A 22652-nucleotide genomic window follows, 5' to 3' on the forward strand; every position below is an offset into this window, starting at 1 on the left:
CAGAACTTTCAAACTTTCATTTCCAATTTCTTTAAGCAAATTCACTGGTATGTCGTAATCCCCTGTAGCTTTCATACTCTTCATGTACTTTATCGCCTTCTCTACTTCCCTTGTCAGTATACTGGGCCCTTTTTCATCTTCGTCAATACTTCCTCTGGCTCTATTGGCTAATATTGAGATAAGAAAGCATTTTTGTTAGTACCTGAGTTATGCAACTAGTAATTTAAAAGGTTTTAACCAAACAGTCAATGCAATTTAGTTAATTGAATTAGCTGTTAAATCTACACAGTATTGCTCCCTTGACCACATAGCAGTATCTAACGATACATATGTCAACCACATTTTTCTTCTTGTTGGGTACAACAGCGTATATTTGTTGAAAGACATTGTAAAGGTTCGATCTCGGTTATTACTAGCGAATGAAATTTTGTGTAAGAGTACTCATCACCTTCATGGTTTATTTAGAAGTGCCTCCTGATGGACAGCAACACTAGAAAAGGCAGCAAAAGCATTTGAAGTAAGGGGTATATACCCATACAATCCTAATGTCTGTTCAGAAAAAGATTTTGTTCCTTCTCGTGCTCCTGCGAAAGTCGAAACTGCTGTTCACACGATAGGGTATAAAAACACAGCTGGAGACAGTACTGTAGCTAAGTAAATAAAGCCAGTTACTTCCACGGAAGCGCTAGAATTCATTGCTAGAACCGTGAAAGCTTGCTAGTTCATTTCTGACACATCTTCTGCCAAAACTGTCGTCAGCTGACAGAAGTAAGCTAACTACCGGTGAAGAATGTTTTCGATCAGGAACAGGAGACCGAAAATCGAAATGAAGAGAGGAAAAGAAAAGAGCTTCTTCTACAACACGACAAACCCACTCTGCAAAATGTTAATTGCTCACAGCTTTGTAAAAAAAGTAAATATATTTGCCCGTGGTGCGGATGTGATTTCGATTATGACAAGATACAGTGTGATAAATGTAATGAATGGTGGCATGATGAATTTACTGACTACATAGGTGTTGTATCTTACCTCTGTGACCGCTGCAAATTTATTTCACCTGTGAACCCTTGCTCAACTGAGTGCGTACTCTTATCCACCTATGCAGATAGAATATGCAGTTTGCTTTTGCACGTTCGCTCTTGTTGTGTCTGTCATAAGACTATAAACGCATTTATTTTTATAAAGTTTCACTTGTAGGAGCTTAAATGACAGATTGGTGGATAAATAGATTACAGTAAAAGATTAAGTGCATTCTAGAATTTTTCCTTAACTAAGTAATTTTATCCCAACTTCGATTAAGATAAATAATTTTTCCAAGACATTTTTCTCATGTGGTACCACAGTCCTTCCACTTCATTATTAAGCTGTAATTTTTGTCATGGAACGCCTCGTCATCAACATTATCTCACATTTTTCGAAGGACTTTGCCTCCCCGATACAAACTACTGAGCGAGTCGACGCAGAGGTTAGACAATGAATTCAATTTCGAGGGACGGAAAGCAAAGGTCCCAGTGCACTTTCCTCGGGGACAACCGAAGTTACTTTTACATCTGTCGATGACTCGCCATCCAGGATAACATTCTGCGTTCTTCCTATCAAGAAATTCTCAGCCCTGTCACATATTTTATCTGATAACCCATACGATCGTAATTTCGATAATAAGCGTAGGTGTGGTACTGAGTCAAATCCTTTTCGTAAATCGAGAAGTACCTCAGCTATCTGACTGCCTTGATCCTTGGCTTTCAGTACGTGTATGTCATGTGAGATAAGTGCGAGATGCGTTTGACATGATCTATGTTTTTGGAATCCATGTTGGTATCATGGAGGATGTTGTGGTTGGCAGGAGAGCCAACCGTATGGTTAAAGGAGGCCGAAATGCACGCGTTTTAGCTCACGCAGGCTGGCGTGAGGTCTGGAACTTGACAAGGAAATTAGAATTGAGGAAAACGGACGTAGCTGGTGGAATACTTAACTTTAATCCATTCATGGAGAACGTCGCTCATTATGGTACATGATTCACAATATCAATAGTACGGATACTGGCGCCTTGGTAGGTCGTAGCAAAAAACGTAGCTGAAGGCTATGCCAACCATCGTCTCGGCAAATGAGAGCGTAATTTGTCAGTGAACCATCGCTAGCAAAGTCGGCTGTACAACTGGGGCGAGTACTAGGAAGTCTCTCTAGACCTGCCGTGTGGCGGCGCTCGGTCTGCAGTCACTGATAGTGGCGACACGCGGGTCCGACGTATACTACCGGACCGCGGCCGATTTAAAGGCTACCACCTAGCAAGTGTGGTGTTTGGCGGTGACACCACAGAGGAGATAATTTTGTCCCAGATACCTCATTAAGTTTCAGTTCGTAATATCTGTTTATTGTAAAGATTACGCAGAAACAAGCAATGTCAACTGGAAGAGTAATACTTATGCGAGAATTTTCGAATCACGATTTAGCAAGTAATATGAAAATGCAGTGATTAAGAAGATTAATGCAATGAAAGAAGTAGAACAAAGGATACTAAATGACTATGAACAAACAGACATGCAAATGATGTCTACAAGTGTCTGCAACAAATCTGGGCTCTAACGAATTTTCAAACAGTGGCAGTTAAGTCAAATATTTCACTATTCGGTATCTAGTAACTTGAAATGTCATTTCAATAACTTTTAGAGACAGGGAAGAGCCGAGTAAAGAGATATAAAACTTTTCTCATAGACAGGTTCCCCAAAAGTTATGTGAGTCTCAGGAAACTGGAGTCCGAAAATTCAAAACTAAAATGTCAACTTTAGTAATCTATCACGTCACTTGCAGCCATTGATAATAACAAAACAACTCGCTAATATAAATGCCGCTGTCGTTTATCGACTAGTAAAGTCATCAGAAGATTAAAACAAATTGCAAAACGATTTAGAAAAGATATCTGTATGGTGCGAAAATTGGCAATTAACCCTAAATAACGAAATGTGTGAGGTCATCCACGTGAGTGCTAAAAGGAGTCCATTAAACTTCGGTTACATGATAAATCAGTCAAATCTAAAGGCCGTGAATTCAACTAAATACCTAGGAATTACAATTACAAACAACTTAAATTGGAAGGAACACACAGAAAGTGTTATGGGGAAGGCTAACCAAAGACTGCGTTTTATTGGCAGGACACTTAGAAAATGTAACAGACCTACTAAGGGCACTGCCTACACTACGCTTGCTGTCCTCTTTTAGATACTGTTGCGCGGTGTGGAATCCTTACCAGATAAGATTGACGGAGTACATCGAAAAAGTTCAAAGAAGGGCATTGTAATAATAGAGAATTGTGAAGGTGATTCGATGAACCCTCTGCCAGGCACTTAAATTTGATTCACACATGTACATGCAGATATTGATGTAGACTCTGTTTTACTTTCTTGTGACGTCTGACTTATCAAATCACATACAACCATACATAGTGTTGACCACTAAAATTACATCATGAAATGTTATGCAATAAACGTGAAATTGGCATGCTTGGATATAGCGGAATTATATGAAGTAGGTAGGAGCAACACCATCTACATTCTGGGTAAAAGGAAGTACCGAGTGTTTCAAAATTAATATCTGGCTTTGTAGCATTTTTTAAGTTCAGCTTACAATTAAAATTAATATAAAATGAAAGAGCAACTCAAACAGTCTTGTTTGTATACGTGTGTGCATGAATATGCACTGTTTCCTGTGTCTTACGTTATAAGGCGTTAGTAGCAAAGATGGCGAGTACTGAATAGAAAGATTTTCGTATTTTGCAGTTTGCAAGGACTGCATCTGTTGTTACTGCAACATGCATTCCTCATTAAGTTCCATTATAATCATTGTACTAAGGTTTGAAGCTCCTCTAAGTTCTCCCTCGTTTGAGGTTTGAAAACTGGGCTGTTTTGAAAATCAGCCATATACGAACACAAATAGTTTATTTTTATATTTATCCAGACATGTTTCGACACCTATTTGTCATCATCTGTGAGTAAAATTTTTATTTCTTAAAATTACATTGCTAACTGAACTGTATTGTTATTCACCGGTTTTAGTAGTCGTTTCTTTTTCTTTTTTTTTTTTTAGAGCATGTCATCTGCAAAATTTTTCGTCCTGTTTTTCACTGGTTAGTGTCTTGATCAACTGCTACATAGTGCATTGTTTTCACTCAGTTTTGCACAAATTTCCGCTTACTATTTCACCTCACATGCACTTTCACAAAATGTGTAGAGACGTGATCTAAGCAGACACTTCTAACAACATACAACAGAAAAAAAGTTGACCCACATAGGTGTCGAAACGTGTCTGCGTTGTAGAAATAAACTAATTGTCTCTAGAATGAGATTTTCACCCTGCAGCGGAGTTTGCGCTGATATGAAACTTTTAAGGATTTTATTATGGAAGTTATTTCTTTTGGTGAAGTGAGTGACATATTCATGTACCTGAAGCTAATTGTAAAGGCTAGTTTCAGATATTCAAGGGCATTATTTACTGATCCTGACAATCCCATTCTATCAGTAACAGATATAAAGTACTTGTTAAATAGATTTGCCACACTAGACCCATCGGTTACTAATGTGTCATCTACCCTTAGTGCTATTTGCTCCTGTTCCTTTCTGGTTCTACCAGTCTCCTCTTTCACTATATCCCAGATGGTAGAGCACTTGCTCGCGAAAGGCAGAGGTCCTGTGTTCGTATCTCTGAAGAGTCAAAGGGACTGTGTCTGTGATACAATATCCACAGTCAACTTCAGGAGTTGTGGAAACCAGGGTGATGCAAAACGTTTTTTGATATATGTATAAAACCTGAACTGTAAGGGACTAGAAGAAGTCATTTCTTTGGATGAGTCTTGTTTCACATTGTTTCCAACTTCTGGCCTAGTTTATGCCCCAAGAGTGAAACATGGCAGGAGGTTCCGGTGATGATTTGGACAGCCATGTCATGTTGACTGATGAGGTCCATCCCAGCTTGTGTCATCCATGACTGGCTTTGTGATCACAAAGGTAAATTGCCACGTCCCCCCGGGCCAACACAGTCAACAGATCTCAATATTATTGAGCCGTTGTTCTCCACTTTGGGAGTAGGGTACCTGATTGCTATCCACCTCCACTGTCGTTACCTGGAGTTGCCACTCTTTTGCACGAAGAGTGGTAAAATATTCCCTTGAAAACTATGCAGGACCCTTATTTATGCATTCTCAGACGATTGCTGGAACCGCATGATCGCTACGGTCACAGGTTCGAATCCTGCCTCCGGCATGGATGTGTGTGATGTCCTTAGGTTAGTTAGGTTTAAGTAGTTCTAAGTTCTAGAGGACTGATGACGTCAGATGTTAAGTCCCATAGTGCTCAGATCCATTTGAGCCATTTGAGACGATTGGAAACTGTTTTGGATGCCAGTGGTTATCTTACACCTTATTAGGCATGGGAATGTGTTGTGTCTGTGGTGTTTCATATTTTTCCCACCCCCTGTATGTGAAAAATTTAAATCAGATTTGAACTCTCGAAACTATTCCATAAATAAAGAATTTAGGGGGGAGGGGTGTTTGAACTAAATTCGTATTAGATTTCCGCATTTAATCAACTCCATGTTTGATCTCCAAGTTCATGAGTAGGAGACTTTCCTTCAAATGGCTCTAGCTGCATATAGAGCAATAACTTCTATCAAGAGACATTTCATATAATGCATTGCATGGACACCCACCATTCCACTAATTATACGTGCAGCTCTCTCCCAGCTTTCCATGCATACTACTGATCTCCAAACCTTATGCTGGGCATGTTAGCTCCACTTACTATACTTACCATAGCCACCATAACCCCCAATAAAGAGAGAAAGGACATTTCATACAAATCATCAAAGATATTGAGACCTGAGGAATCCAATACGAAGAATACGTTTCTTAAAAGATTCAAACAATGAAACGTAAAGAGTTGAAATTGCTTCATTTGTTCTAGGTGTGGGTTGATGCCGCTACACAAGTGTTTTTCTCTCTCGGTCCTGGTTTCGGTGTCCTTCTCGCTTACGCATCATACAACAAGTACCACAACAATGTGTACAAGTAAGTATGAAATACAGAAAAAATATATTACTGAATTATTATTTTTATAGGCTAAACTCATGTTATTTTGCAACAGGTTATAAAATTTCTATATTGAATTAAAATAATTATCTTTACATAAAACATATTTTCACCGTACAATACGGTGTGTTTCAAGAATGCTTTTCCAAAATTTGGGGCCGGTTCCTTATGCCAAAACAAAAATACAAGTTCACATAAACATCTATCCGAAAATACTTCATTTTCGAGTTACTAATGAAAGTTAACGTTCAACGGCCTTCCCGGTACAACCCAACAACTTCACTTATCTATGCATCCGTTAAACTCATTGTATCCTAAACAGCATTGTGTTGCCAGGGAGACTTGTTTAACTCCTCATTCGTTTGTGTTTAACCTGTCCATTGTGTGTATATACTACAAGTAGTACATTAACTGACACTGCTCTGTTCAAACATGACAGGAACTCATTTCATGAATGGGCAGACATAATTTTTATGTATGGCCACCTGAATGGTAATGGACACGAGGCTACAGGGCTGATCAGACAGAGTTATTCCAGACCGAGGGCAGTCGAGTCGTCGAACTTTGGTGTTATGTATCGTCACGTCGCTGAGATAGGATCCATGGCACAACCTGACCAGGAAGAGGATGGTCTGTGGGCTGTCGAAGAATAGCCGGGTATAAGCGCGCAGGGCAAGTGGCTCTGGCAAGTGGCTCTGGCATGTGGTACATCGCCAAGTTCATCACGGAGGCTACTTCACGAGCAGCTCGTATATCAGTATCATCTTCAACGTGTGCAAGACCTTACGCCTGCCAACCACCCACCAAGGGAGAACTTTTGCCGACTGTTTGTTGCACAGATTGCCAATCTGTTGTTTGTGTCTTCAGTTTTGTTTACAGACGAGGCAATGTTTGGAAGAGATGGAACAACAAAATTCCACAACCGACATGTATGGGCCAGTCACAATTTTAGTGCTACAGTACAGGCATGCAGTTTAAGATTAATGAGTGGGCTGGACTATAGGTGACGAGCTGGTATGGCCATACGTTCTCCCAGTATGTCTTACAGGTGCTGTCTACAGGAATTGTATTCAGAACACACTCCAACCCCTACTAGAAGATGTGCCCCTGTATATAAGAACAAACATATGTTGTATGGATGATGGTGCTCCAGGACATTTCAGTCTCAGTGTTTGAGATGCACTGGCTGGTATCTACCATGACAGATGATAGGTAAAGATTACATTAGATTAGATTAGATTAATACTAGTTCCATGGATCATGAATACGATATTTCGTAATGATGTGGAACGAGTCAAATTTTCCAATACATGACATAATTAAGTAAATTTAACAACATAATTAAGTTAAAATAACACCTTTTTTTAAAATTTATATCTAAAAATTCCTCTATGGAGTAGAAAGAGTTGTCATTCAGAAATTCTTTTCATTTCTTCTTAAATACTTGTTGGTTATCTGTCAGACTTTTGATACTATTTGGCAAGTGACCAAAGACTTTAGTAGCAGTATAATTCACTCCTTTCTGTGCCAAAGTTTGATTTAATCTTGAATAGTGAAGATCATCCTCTCTCCTAGTATTGTAGCTATGCACACTGCTATTACTTTTGAATTGGGTTTGGTAGTTAATAACAAATTTCATAAGAGAGTATATATACTGAGAAGCTACTGTGAATATCCGTACATCCGTAAATAAATGTCTGCAAAATGATCTTGGGTGGACTCCAGCTATTATTCTGATTACACGCTTTTGTGCAATAAATATTTTATTCCTCAGTGATGAATTACCCAAAAATATGATGCCATATGCAAGCAATGAGTGAAAATAGGTGTAGTGAGCTAATTTACTAAGATGTTTATCACCAAAATTTGCAATGGCTCTTATTGCATAAGTAGCTGAACTCAAACGTTTCAGCAGATCATCAATGTGTTTCTTCCAATTTAATCTCTCATCAAAGGACACACCTAAAATTTTTGAATATTCTACCTTAGGTATATGCTTCTGATTAATGTCTATATTTATTAATGGTGCCATACCAATTACTGTACAGAGCTGTATATACTGTGTCTTATCAAATTTCAGTGAGTGTGTGTTTACAAGGAACCACTTAGTAATTTTCTGAAAGACATTATTGACAATTTCATCAGTTAATTCTTGTTTGTCAGGTGTGATTACTATACTTGTATCATCAGCGAAGAGAACTAACTTTGCCTCTTCATGAATATAGAATGGCAAGTCATTCATATATATTAAGAACAACAAAGGACCCAAGACCGACCCTTGTGGAACCCCATTCTTGATAGTTCCCCAGTTTGAGTAATGTGCTGATCATTGCATATTATGAGAACTGCTTATTTCAACTTTCTGCACTCTTCCAGTCCCATGATCTGCACGTTCCCCTGACCACATCCTTTGGATTATTATCTCTGGGGCACATTAAGCAATTGGTCTATGCAGCACACCACCTGGATGCAGGAACTCTCCATCAACATTCCTGGAGCACTGTCCAAAACCATTGGGGAGTAAATGAAAGGATGCGACAGTCCATGATTCAATAAATGCATGCACATTTAGAAGCAAGAGGAGGGCATTTCGAGCATTAATAGTTTCTGTGTTGAAGAGCTCGAATCACCTTAATTATAAACTTCCATTAATAACTCAAACCGAAGGATTTTTGGACGTGTATCTGGTTTATCTGAATTTTTTTCTTGTTTTGGTGTAAGGAACCTATCCCCGAAGTGTTCTACGAGAAAATTTGCTTAGCCTTTATTAATTACGCCTTTATATGACGATATTTTTTCTTATTTTACAGGGATGCTCTGCTCACCAGTCTGATCAACTCGTGCACAAGCTTCATAGCAGGTTTTGTTATCTTCTCAGTCCTAGGATATATGGCTCACGCATCAGGACGCCCCATACAGGATGTAGCCACTGAAGGTCCTGGTCTTGTATTCATCGTGTACCCAGCTGCCATCGCCACTATGCCAGGATCGATCTTCTGGGCGCTGATTTTTTTCATGATGTTGCTCACATTGGGTCTCGATAGTTCGGTATGTAGCTGTATTCTTTTCTTAATGATTATAGTTCAGAGTACAAGTAATCTTCCGCATTTATACTGTTAACAGTTGAAAAATCTTTTAATGGTAGATAAAACGCGATTCATTCAGTCAGTAACACAATTAACTGTATAATAGGCTTCGTTTAAGGTCGCACTGGGACTGTAGCAGTGGAAGAACATGGGTTCCCCTACTCAGCAATATGTACTGATATTTTTTAAACATATTATTTTGCTTCTTTACAATATGAGAAGGTAACCTCTAACAAAATTTGCATTACTAATTTAAGCACTAACAGATACTGTGCACTTTGATTTTTGGATTATTATCTGACCAGCATGATAAATAGTCAAGTGGTGAAAACATCATCAGAAGCTATAAAAATACTGTTAGAAAACAAATTTAAACAGGCTCAGCAAGCAACTGTTTATAAAGGACGGAGAAAAATTGTGCCACGAAATTTTAACCTGTTGCCGTTCGTCGGTTGACGGCCAGTGCTATGGTTGTCGGTTCACACATCTCTCGCGATCTCCCGCAGGCAAAGCATCCGCAATCATGCGTTGTCCAGACCATCCGGCAACAGGGCACTACCGCAGCCAACCGGAGAGCATGGTGCCAAGTTTCCATAGTTAAAAACTGTGCGTTGTCGACCTACTCAACTTTAGTAATTTTGGTTCCTACTGGCATCAGCTATCCAGGGTTAAAATTTCGTGACAGAATTTTTCTCCACCCTGTATATATCCATGAAAATGTCGATTTGTGCCGAAGATCGCAGAGTCGGCCGACTTGGGCTATAGCGGCCACGCACGTAACTGCGTCGTGTAACTGTGTGCTTGACAAGCACCCATACACAGTTGTACTTGAGCGTGTATAGGGTAAATTTGCACAAGCATCAAACTGTATAAGCAGCTTGATGCTTGATCGAATTACGTCATGGATGCTTGTGCAAGCATTTACGTTTGTGCAATCTTGAGTGTGTGTCCCAAGAATAGGGAGGCTCGTGAAAGCATTCGTCAGGGATTTGATGTAATTTTTGTGTGTTCTTACCAAACTACACTCATGCTCATAAATTAAGGATAATTGCAGAATGAGGTGCCACAAAACATGGCACTACACAAAACTGGCGCTAATAGCATTGGTACATAGGGAACACACACGACACAGATCTGTAAGTCCACGGTATTGGTGTTAAGTTGAGGAAACCGTCCCGAAATACATGTGTTACAAAACGCCACTGTTTCCTGCGTGTGTACCCCGACATCAATACGGGCTATGATCACCATGCACACGTACACAGGCCGCACAACGGGTTGGCATACTCTGGATCAGGTTGTCGAGCAGCAGCTGGGTTATAGCCTCCCATTCTTGCACGAGTAGCTGTCGGAGCTCCTGAAGTGTCCTAGGGGTTTGAAGATGTGCAGCGATACGTCGACCGAGAGCATCCCAGACGTGCTCGATGGAGTTTAGGTCTGGGGAACAGGCAGGCCACTCCATTTGTCTGATATCTTCTGTTTCAAGGTGCTCCTCCACGATGGCAGCTCGGTGGGGTCGCGCGTTTTCATCCATCAGGAGGTAGGTGGGACCCACTGCACCCCTGAAAAGGCGGACATACTGGTGTAAAATGACATCCCGATACACCATAGCTGTTACAGTTCCTCTGTCAAAGACATGCAGCGATGTACGTGCACCAATCATTATCCCACCACACACCAACAAACCACGACCTCCTTACAGGTCCCTTTCACGGACATTAAGGGTTTGGTATCTGGTTCCTGGTTCACGCCAGATGAAAACTCGGCGAGAATCACTGTTCAGACTATACCTGGACTCGTCCGTGAACATAACCTGCGACCAATGTTCCAATGACCATGTACTGTGTTCTTTACACCAGGCTTTACGAGCTCTCCTGTGACCAGGGGACAGTGGAATGCACCTTGCAGGTCTCCGGGCGAATAAACCATGCCTGTTCAGTCGTCTGTAGACTGTGTGGCTGGAGACAACTGCTCCAGTGGCTGCAGTAAGGTCCCGAGCATTGTCTGTGGGCACTGATGGTGAGATATCGGTCTTCTTCTGGTGTTTTACACTGTGGACGCCTAGTACTGTAGCGCCTGGATACGTTTCCTGTCTTGAGATCACAGTTTGTGGCACACGGAGGGCCCGTGCTACGACCTGCTGTGTTTGACCAGCCTCCAGTCGCCCTAGTATCCTACCCCTCATAACGTCGTCAATATGTGTTCTCTGAGCCATATTCAACGCGCAGTCATCATTAGCACGTCTGAAAACGTCTGCACACTTACTCGCTGCACCGTACTCTGACATACATCAACACACCTCTGCGTATGTGGACTGCTGCCAGCGCCACCGTGCGATGACCGCAGGTCAAATGCACCGCATGGGCATACCCCGAGGTGATTATAGCCCGCAAACCGCCCACCAGAGCGTTGTTTCACCATGTATCAGCATTGTCCTTAATTTATGAGCATGAGTGTACATTCTGTACAAAGGTTGTGCTCTAATGCAGTATAAGTCAAAGAATACAGCATTTTACGGAGAAGTGCAGAAATACGGGAATACTGCGAGTCAATTTCCATAGTGCAGGTGGTTAATAGTAATATTTTCGTTCCCTTAACCACTCTTTACTCCACAAATCACATTCCGTCTTTTTTTCGTAGCACATGCTTGTCAAAGCCACTGTATCGTCGTCAGAGCTATACATTTTTTCACAAACAAAATGATGCTTGTACAAGCATGCATGAGCCGTATGGATGCGCGCGAAGTGTGTGCATTCTTGTGCAAGAATGGTTGCATATATGTGCATGTCAAGAGCAGTAACATTTGAGGCCGCCTTTATGGAGCTTGTAGTGGAAAGGAGTTGGTGATGTTTGCGTTAGGTACGAGAGTGATCCAAAAAGTAATGTCTCTAATTTTTTAAAATATAAAGAAACATTTATTTACAGTAAATTGCACATAGTTTTGAAGATTGAATATTTTTCTGTTTTTCCAAATAATCGCCATTTAGATCGATGCATTTTTGTAAACACTGTAGCAGTTTTTGTATGGCCATGTCATACCAACCTACTGCCTTGCTTATCGAAGAAGCGCAGGATCTCATCATTCACCTCGTCGTTAGAGGGTTCAAATCTCTTTACACAGTAGCCACCTTTCTCCTACTACACTCTTGTATTTAAATCAAGTCAGAGTTCATTAAGCATATCCTCAACTCAATCTCAAATGAAGTATCTTTCATTTCATTAAAATTCTTTAATTTCTATATGTGATCAAGAACTTCTTTTTAAATTAATATTCCGACAGTAAACTTGAAACTTACAGCAACCAAAATTATTTGTAAAACAAAACGAAATACACAAATATTAAAACATACAGTTTTGGGATCTTAATATTGATATTCACATGTTGATTTCAACGACATTTGTAATGTATGCAACGGCACAAATGAGTTTCAGTTTATCCATGATAAAATGGTTATACATTCTTTGTTGCTAACAAACTCCAGTGTTATTCACAATGTACGTTATCGCTTGTACGACGTTTATTTGCAAATACGTTAAAGCCGTGACTTTTGGACTCACTGTTCCAAGGTTATTACGAACAAGATATTTCACAGTTCAACGACTGTCTTACAGTAAAACTTGAAGACATGATACACCGCACTCTGCAATTGTGTCATCTTTAAACATGGATCTTAAAGAGTAATGGATCTTAAAGATGGATCTTAAAGATTAATATATACTAAAAGGGAGCCAGGCATCAAGATTTATTTTTTATATTTACTTTAGTACTTCGATAGATTCAAATTTTAAAATAATGGAAGAAAGCATAATTATCCCCCCCCCCCCTAAAAACCTAGGCGAACTTTTGTTCAAATTTCTTTCTCTTGAGCTTCCAAAATTGCTTGCTCACGCAACAAACATGACGTATTTGTGGCAGAATTGCAGAGTACTACGGAACCTATAGGGTACACACAAAAAGTTACGTTAGTAATCATATTGGCTCAGACATTAACGACAGGAGCTGTTATGTTAATTCTAGAAATGGGCAAAACAAGGCAGCACTAGTCAAGAGGCGGGTTGCGAGACTTCCGTTCATTGTTGTTGTATGAAATGATTCCAGTTTTAAAGTGACTGGTAGCTCGCGCGTCAATAAAATCGCTGCCCGACCTTTACTCGGGCGCGGTCTTTGTAACACAGTTGCGGCCCGAGCTGTGTTCGGGCTTGGTCTTCAAAGTGTTAAATACTGCCTGAAGACAAGAACTGGTGCACAGGTAACAAAAAAAAAAAAAAAAAAAATTAAAGGGCAGAGGTGAGATTGGGGAGGGGGGGGGGGGGGGGGTGAGGGCGATGATGCAGAGCACAGACGCCTCGGACGAATTGAAGCAGTCCCATGAAAAAATCTTTTGGAAACGAGCGAATTACAGAACATGCAGTCATCACATACTCCTTCTTCTGCTCTCCACAAACCCCTCCGCTTCTTATCCGGACTGATTTCTGATTTTAATAGTCGAGTACGGCCTGGGCGACCAGATCGGGGCAAATTTTGCCATTTGGATTACTAATGACTGGATTTTGAGCAAATATTTAAAACAAATGCAACCATCGCTGTTTGGGCGATAATTGTGTTGATCAACACAATTTTTGAGTGATACAGGCAAATCTTTATGCACTGATTTTAATTTAACTTTCCGATATGCGCGCGTGTCTGTCAGATACGCAGCGACAATGTTAGTTACCTTTTCTCGGAAAGCGGGAGGGAGGGAAGTCCCCCCTTTGTTCTAGCCTCCTGTTTCGACCTCACCCTACTTCAGTCCTTCCCGCTGCCCGCTACGGTAAACAGCAAGCTAGTAACACGTGTTTCGTATCTGAGGAATATGCGCGACCTTCCGTGTAAGTTATTTTCCATTATTTATTCTTAAATTTAATGCTAATTAGTAATTTAAAGTATTGCACATGGTGAATTTACTTGCGTCTCGAATCGACAATGAAATGAACTTAATTGTATGTGTCAGATACGCGCGACCTTCAATGCTTGCATCATGTTATTTATTCAGTTTCGTTTCATTTTTATTTCTTAAGTGCTATGGGGGACAAAGAAATGTACAATTTAAACAATCCTTTGGATGTTGAAGCTGTGTTGAATGCAGTTCTGCGTGATACCGACGATGAGGATGATCAAGGCAACAGTTTTATAAAGGGCAGTGACCCTGATGAAGAAGAGCACGGATCGGAAAGAGATGGAGATTCTGAGATTGTGATACGAAGCTGAGTGTTCGGTCCAGCTCAGAAAACGACGAACATGAGAGCACCAAATCGACATTTCGAGCTTTTTAAAGGAAAAACAAAAATATCGATGTTTGGTCATGGCAAAAAAAAGGCAAGGAACAGGCAAAGACAAGGTAAACAAAATATTTCACTTCATCTGCCCAGAGTAATCGGACCTGCAAAAAACGTGACTAATAATCTAGATTCACGGAAATGCCTCATCTGTGATGCAGTGATTCAACGTATTGTAGAAAATACAAACAAATTTATTTTTACAATACAGGATAACTATTATCGTTCAAGGGACGCTCAACAGAGAGACACAGTGGAAATGAAAGCCTTATTCTGGCTGCTTTATCTCGTTGGGGTGTACCAAGTGAATCATCTGAATCTTGACGACCTACAGCGGATAGATGACCTCCTAACGAACGAACCTGTCCAGGAACATCTTAAAAGGAGACGTACTAAAGTAACAGGACACCCCCGCATAAAAGTTTTAAATGTGTCGCACACAGAAAATGAACACCAACAGCAACAAGGAAGAGGAGAAGAAGAGCAACCTCAGGAGCCTCTGAAGAAAAGATGCAGGCCATGTTTAGTTGGTAAGAAAACGAGAATCACCCATTTCAGATGCGAAATATGTAGACAGTTTATTTGCTTACACCATTAAATAAATGTTTGCAATGATTGTTTTTCAGCTTCTAAATAATAACCCGTTTCAAATGTCAAAAATACAGGGTGTTACAAAAAGGTATGGCCAAACTTTCAGGAAACATTCCTCACACGCAAATAAAGAAAAGATGTTATGTGGACATATGTCCGGAAACGCTTAATTTCCATGTTAGAGCTCATTTTAGTTTCGTCAGTATGTACTGTACTTCCTCGATTCAACGCCAGTTGGCCCAATTGAAGGAAGGTAATGTTGACTTCGGTGCTTGTGTTGACCTGCGACTCATTGCTCTATAGTATTAGCATCAAGCACATCAGTACGTAGCATCAACAGGTTAGTGTTCATCGCGAACGTGGTTTTGCAGTCAGTGCAATGTTTACAAATGCGGAGTTGGCAGATGCCCATTTGATGTAAGGATTAACACGGGGCAATAGCCGTGGCGCGGTACATTTGTATCGAGACAAATTTTTAGAACGAAGGTGTCCCGACAGGAAGACGTTCGAAGCAATTGATCGGCGTCTTAGGGAGCACGGAACATTCCAGCCTATGACTCGCGACTGGGGAAAACCTAGAACGATGAGGGCACCTGCAATGGATGAGGCAATTATTCGTCCAGTTGACGATAACCCTAATGTCAGCGTCAGAGAAGTTGCTGCTGTACAAGGTAAAGCTGACCACGTCACTGTACGGAGAGTGCTACGGGAGAACGGCATTGTTGGTGATGTCCTGATTGGGCCCCATGTTCTTCCACCTACGTTCAATGGAACACGTTATTATGATTTCATACGGGATACTCTACCTGTGCTGCTAGAACATGTGCCTTTACAAGTACGACACAACATGTGGTTCATGCACGATGGAGCTCCTGCACATTTCACTCAAAGTGTTCGTATGCTTCTCAACAACAGATTCGGTGACCGATGGATTGGTAGAGGTGGACCAATTCCATGGCCTCCACGCTCTCCTGACCTCAACCCTCTTGACTTTCATTTATGGGGGCATCTGAAAGCTCTTGTCTACGCAACCCCAGTACCAAATGTAGAGACTCTTCGTGGTCGTATTGTGGACGGCTGTGACACAATACACCATTCTCCAGGGCAGCATCAGCGCATCGGGGATTCCATGTGACAGAGGGTGGATGCATGTATCGTCGCTAACGGAGGACATTTTGAACATTTCGTGAAACAAAGTGTTTGAAGTCACGCTGGTACGTTCTGTTGTTGTGTGTTTCCATTCCATGTTTAATGAGATTTGAAGAGAAGTAATAAAATGAGTGCTAACATGGAAAGTAAGCATTTCCAGACACATGTCCACATAACATATTTTCTTTCTTTGTGTGTGAGGAATGTTTCCTGAAAGTTTGGCCATACCTTTTTGTATCACCCTGTATAGACGGTATGTTTTGTTTATGTCATTCAAGAAGTGCTTGCATTGATTGTGTTTCAACTTCTAAATAACTTTAGAATATTGAGAAACCAAAATTTCTACCAAAATCCTGCATAAATTTGACATTCGTACACGGAAAGTTAAGTATCAGTACCTCGAGAAGCGTGGGAAGAAAATGTATGTTTTGAAACATAACTTTATTTTTAATTAAATTTTTTACCTGGCTTTTGTTTCTATAGGCAACAGTTAAGCACTGTCGGGCATGGTCGGCACTTGGATGGGTGATCATCCAGGTCGCCATGCGCTGTTGCCATTTTTCGGGGTGCACTCAGCCTTGTGATGCCAATTGAGTATCTACCCAACTGAATAGTAGCGGCTTCGCTCAAGAATACCATCATAACGACCGGGAGAGCGCGGTGTGCTGACCCCATGCCCCTCCTGTCCACATCCTCCTCGGAGGATGACATGGCAGTTGGATGGTCCCGATGGGCCACTTGTGACCTGTAGACGGAGTGGCTTTTTTTGTTTGTTTGTTTCTATAACCCATGAACAATATCTAATATTACTTTTATGATACAAATTTAATGTTTAAAAAGACATAAAGTTTATTAACAACAAATAGTATCTGTGAGATACGCACGACCGCCCATGTCCTACTACAAGGAGCACCTGTCGGAAGGTTAATCTCATTTGTGGTTATGTTTACTACTCCGCTACCTTGTAAAATACTGAAAAGTTGCAACCCCAAAGTTATACCACTCTCCACATAAAGACTACAGTGCTAACGTTAAACTGCTGCAGATAGATAATTAGGCTATTGCAGTAGCGCATCCATATTTTTAACTTACAATAGTACTAGTGTACAAATTTACCTGTAATTAGGAACTATAACAATAGCACTCGGAACAAAAGAAATAAACGGCAGCACTTACATTACACTCAGCAGGAAGTAAGAAGTGAACTGATGAACAAAATGAAATAACTGATGTAGTAAGGCCAACAATGTGCAGCAGCAATGTTGATACACAGAAGAACTTTCTTGTGGTGTGTGCCACCGACACTGGCAGGGCATGAGAGACTGATATTACGACATCTGGTAGACGACCCATGAGGGAGCTGTGCTGGCTGCTCCACCATTTTCACATATTGGTCATAGAGAATAGCTGCCCGTGCCCGGGCGTTAACCAGTTCCAGCCCTCCATCATGCAGGGGGAGGGTGAGACTGTTGTAAAGCACTTTAAATACTTGTCCTGTGGGTAAGTGACAACCAAAGGCTGCCTGCGACCTATCACTGCCAGCAGGGGGTGGGCTTGTGCTACATGACTGAGTTTTGACACCACATAATCGTTTAGGTATTCCACACACTGCAGCTGTTTGAAGGCCTGGGTTAGGTTCTGCTTCACCATGAAGTGTACGATCTGGAGTAATTGTCGATAGTTTGCCACAGTCATCCCACTCACATCTTTCATCGATGTGTCTCCCAAATATCTCTGATCAGTAACTGGTGGGAGAGGGTGACAGCACCCGGCCCGAGACCATGTCCAGTAATCAGTGCCGCCAACTTGTTGATGATCCACAGACTGCCTGCAACCTGTCCATGCCACTTGATCCATTTTATTATGCTTCGGACTTCGTCGGTGGAACAAACCAGCTATAGCAGGTCATTGGTGTACACCCTATAGCAGAAGGTGATATTCTGCACTTTGACGCCAGATATCCTATGGTTGAGAACACTGAGTAGAGGCATTGCATAAAGGCAGGTAGAAAGGGGCAACATTGTCGTAGAGACCGCTTAATGGGTACTGGACCAGCCTCTGTCCGTTGCCATGGATCTGAGAGGAAATCCCATACAGTCCATCACATGGAGGAGAATGGTCTGGTTTGCTCTGTGGGAGGGCCCGGTCGAAACCAATGGAGATGATTGTCATTCTCAGGCAGCATGCTGATGTGAATGCTGTTAAGTCCTTGCAGTCGCCAGTGGCCATTTGTATGTTGGCATCTCCCCACCTGCCATCTGTTCTGTGGCAAGGATCATTGACAATGTCATATTAACGCATCCTGCCAAAAGCGTGGTAAAGATCTCATAGTCAGCATTCAACACTGTAAGTGGCCGGTGGTCATTGACCAATTGGCCTCCTGCTGGCTTGTGTACTGGTAGGAGAAGTCCTTCAATGAAATTAGGCAGTCCAATGCATTCCGGAGACCAGAGTTTGCAGAACATTATAAGGCAGCGGAGCGTCATGGAGTTTGGAAGGTCTGGTAAAGTCCAATTAGTAATCCAATCAGGCCCTACAGATTTTTTGATTGCACCATTGTCCAAGGGAACCCTCATCTCTTCAGCCAAGACTTCCTCTGTCAACGCTGGTACTGTTGCTGTGTTGATAGTCAGTGTAAGCTCACCTGGTCGCGATGTTTGGTGGTGCCTAACAGTGCATAAACATTAATGAATGATCCAGAATGAGATTTTCACTCTGCAGCGGAGTGTCCACTGATAAAAAACTTCCTTGCAGATTAAAACTGTGTGTCGGGCAGAGATTCAAACTCGGGATCTTTGCCTTTGCGGGCAAGTGCTCTACCATCTGAGCTGCCTAAGCACAACTCATGACCTGTCCTCACAGCTTCAATTCTTCAGTACCTCGTCTCCAACCTTCCAAACTTCACAGAAACTCTTCTGCGAACCTTGCAGAATTAGTACTCCTGGAAAAAAGGATATCCTGTGATGGTGGGCAGAAGCGTACATTGCAAGTGTCATAACACCACAATGAATGTGGCCCTTCCAGTGTTGTTCAGACCTCAGTAGGCCTAGGACTGGGTCCTGCCCAGTTTCGATGTCCTCAGCCCACAACACAGGCACAGAAATCTGTTCATGTTCCATAAGGTCCTACTGGTTGATAGGAGGGACTGAGCAGCTTTTCAGCCTCCACTGGAACCTTCCTGCTGATCACTGTTCACAGCAGAGGCCTGGCAGTCAGATGCTGCCTTTACTGCCATGTGTTCCACAAGGGTGTAATCAGTATCAGTGGTGTCAGCCTTATGGTTGGCATCCTACAGGATCAGTTCTTCTTCCTTCAGCGAGTTAGAGCTATTGTGTTCCGACCCTGTCGTGTGACGTCACTTTTGGCCTTTAGATGACAATTGTTTTCAGGTGTAGCCTTCTGTGTCAGACAATGGCATTGATTAACGCGTCACTGGCACAATGGCTTCACTTGGTATAATAAGTGACTCGATTACTATCCTGCTGTCAGCAGTGTCTATAGTGCTCACCGGTATCGAAGGCATCGTAGAGTGTTATGCCACTAGCGAAGCTGACTGATCACCCAGGCATCAGAAAGCAGCAGGTTGTTCCGGTACAGCAACATTGATATGTTGTGTCTGGACAGTTGGAGATGTTGATAGTGCCGCTATTAAATCACTGGGAGGATTGTCGGCATTGTTGGAGAACACACTCCACTGAGGACTGGGTCCACTTTTCTTGTACCCTGTCATAGGGGTAGAGTGTCACCACATCTACAACTGCAACTTCAAAGAGTATACTGTCAAATATGTCAGTTTTCACTATTACTAACTAATAAATCTCATATTTCTCACAACTTGGTGCAAATATTTTAATCTGACACATGTCAGTTTAAATTGATGCTGTCACATGTAATCAAATCCAAGTCCAATGCATGAGTTATCTTTTGTATTACACCCAAATTAATGTTTCCTTTGGATTATATACAAACATCGTACTTACTTACTGATTTCATCCCAGATGACTCCATTTATATCACTTCAGTTACTTTAATTCAGCTCATATATATTCCTTGTGGCAGCGTAAGTCAGATTTCTCCACTAAATATGTTCCCCCAGTGGTGCTATTCCCATATATCCTACCTCATCGGAGAACCTCTTGTTGTATATCATAGGTGGAAACATCAGTGGGACATGGACATTTATGTTCAGCAGAGATAGGCAATATTTAACCTAATTATTAAAATAACACTGTTACTGAGTCATACCTAATATACAAATAATTCCATGCTGGAACCTATTAGACTTTTAATAGGATAGGACTGCCAACAGGAAAACAAGTTTTTGCCAGTTATCTAGTTTCTGGATACTCATACAAAGGCTATTTTGTTCATAATAAAATGCTTTCTTTGTGCCATCAAATTTTCTATATTTTAAAACAAGATAAATAAACTGTTTATTATTTCAAAAGTAACTGACATAACTGTTAATACAGTTATCCCACTATGATAGAAGATGGTCAGTGCCTTCAAAAATTTTGCAGCTGCCTACAGAATTATGATTGTACCAAGGCATGGACCTATTTATCTGAAGCAAATCAATGGCCATAAATGTCTTTCTTTAAGGCTGTTTTAAGTATGCTGCAGAAGTTTCCCTGGGAGAGCCTTACACATCTTCCATTATAGTTCTGATCTGTTCCAATGTGATACCCATATTTTGGAGGCCTGAAGAAATACAGTTGTGCCCTTTTATTTGCGTCAGTTGAAGAGTTGCCTCCCTGGATACAATAATAGTTTCATAGGCAACCATGAGCTTTTCATCCTGAAGGCAATGACCATTTTGTCTCACAGTGTGATAATTGTACAGGGTGTTCCATTTAGCTGATGATCACTTGCATGGGGTTGCATTTTCTGGCCACTGGAGCTGCACAGTCTAGTCGAATGGGTTTGCATCTCCCTGTTAACACTGCACTACATGTAATTTAGGCCGGTGTCATTAGAACAGTTAAACACACATCATGAGTGTAACAGTGAAATGGCAACAAAGCTTCACGTTTTCCAACAGGATTTGGCAAGGGCTTTGCACACAATTCACAATGTGTTCCATGACAGAGTTATTAGCAACAATATTTGGCTCACTCAAAGTCCTAATTTTACCACCTGCAATTTCTGTTTGTTGGGAAAACTAAAGGATAAAGTGTACAAAACAAATCCACATACAGTACAGGAACTCAAGGACAATATCTGCGAGTCAGTTAATTCAAATTCTCAAAGAAAATTACATTTTGTGATGAACAATTTCTTGAGTAGATGTCAGAAATGCATGCAAAACCCTGGTAGGCTGTTCCAGCATCTCCATGCATAACATGGATGAATACAAAATTTGTTTGCATATATTTTTAATTTGGTACTGTGGTAGTAGATGGGCAAAATGGCATCTGATGGGCAACATGGAATCTGATTCACCAGGCAACGAAGCGCTCACTGTCCACCATCTACTGTGCTGTGCATGTGGTCATCAGATAACTGGATCACTCTGTATTAACAGTTATGGCAATTAGTTTTGAAACAAAAACAATTTACTTACCTTTTTCCATATGTCTCATTTCCATTTGAGTTCCCCTTATAGAGCAAAGTAAAGCATAGCAATTTTACTTTCAATTTTGTGTACACCTATCAAAAAGATTTTGTTTTTAAATATGATTTCTTATCAGTTGAAGGAAGCATTAATACATTATTTAGAATCTTAACTCAGTCTTAAGTGAACCTAAATTAAAATGAGTTCCTGACATCTGCATCTACATAAACAACCACATAGAACCCTTGTAAAATATTGCTTCATTATTATGAAGTATTTCACTAGTTTGAAAGGGGGGCCTACTTCACTGCCATCTGCAACATACAAACTGATTAACTGGTCCTGGAACCTGCTCCATAGTTGTAACTGGAACATTGGAATTATCACTTTTAATTATGAGGTTAGACTATCAATAGTGCTCTGATAGCCCAACAGTTAAGGTACTGAAACTTCCTAGCAGATTAAAACAATGTGTCGAACCGAGACTCGAACTCGGGACCTTTGCCTTTCCCAGGCAAGTGCTCTACCAACTGAGCCACCCAAGCACAACTCACACCCGTACTTACAGCTTTACTTCTGCCAGTACCTCATCTCCTACCTTCCAAACTTAACAGAAGCTCTCCTGCGAACCTTGCAGAACTAGCACTCCTGAAAGAAAGGATATTGCGAAGACATGGCTTAACCACAGCCTGGGGTCTGGTCCGGCACAGTTTTAATCTGCCAGGAAGTTTCATATCAGTGCACACTCCACTGCAGAGTGAAAATCTCATATGGATTCGTTAATGACAGATAGTGGAAACAATAAATGAAATGAAAAGGAACTATGAGTGCTCTATAGGAAAAGGGAAAAGGGTCACTAAGATTGATGGCACACCAATAA

At 41.2% G+C, this 22652-nt stretch overlaps 1 protein-coding gene across 4 annotated transcripts in view; it reads left to right on the forward strand.

The window, feature by feature from the left end:
- Positions 1 to 22652, forward strand: part of LOC126279247 (sodium-dependent dopamine transporter) — a 571586-nt gene that overhangs the window by 484248 nt on the left and 64686 nt on the right. For all 4 annotated transcript variants that reach the window (XM_049979661.1, XM_049979663.1, XM_049979660.1 and 1 more), the window contains exons 8-9: positions 5952 to 6055; positions 8887 to 9124. In XM_049979661.1, coding sequence (XP_049835618.1) covers positions 5952 to 6055; positions 8887 to 9124 — 342 coding nt within the window. The remainder of the gene's footprint in view (positions 1 to 5951; positions 6056 to 8886; positions 9125 to 22652) is intronic.

The sequence above is a fragment of the Schistocerca gregaria genome, chromosome 1 (genome assembly GCF_023897955.1).
Source record: "Schistocerca gregaria isolate iqSchGreg1 chromosome 1, iqSchGreg1.2, whole genome shotgun sequence".
Lineage (NCBI taxonomy): Eukaryota > Metazoa > Arthropoda > Insecta > Orthoptera > Acrididae > Schistocerca > Schistocerca gregaria.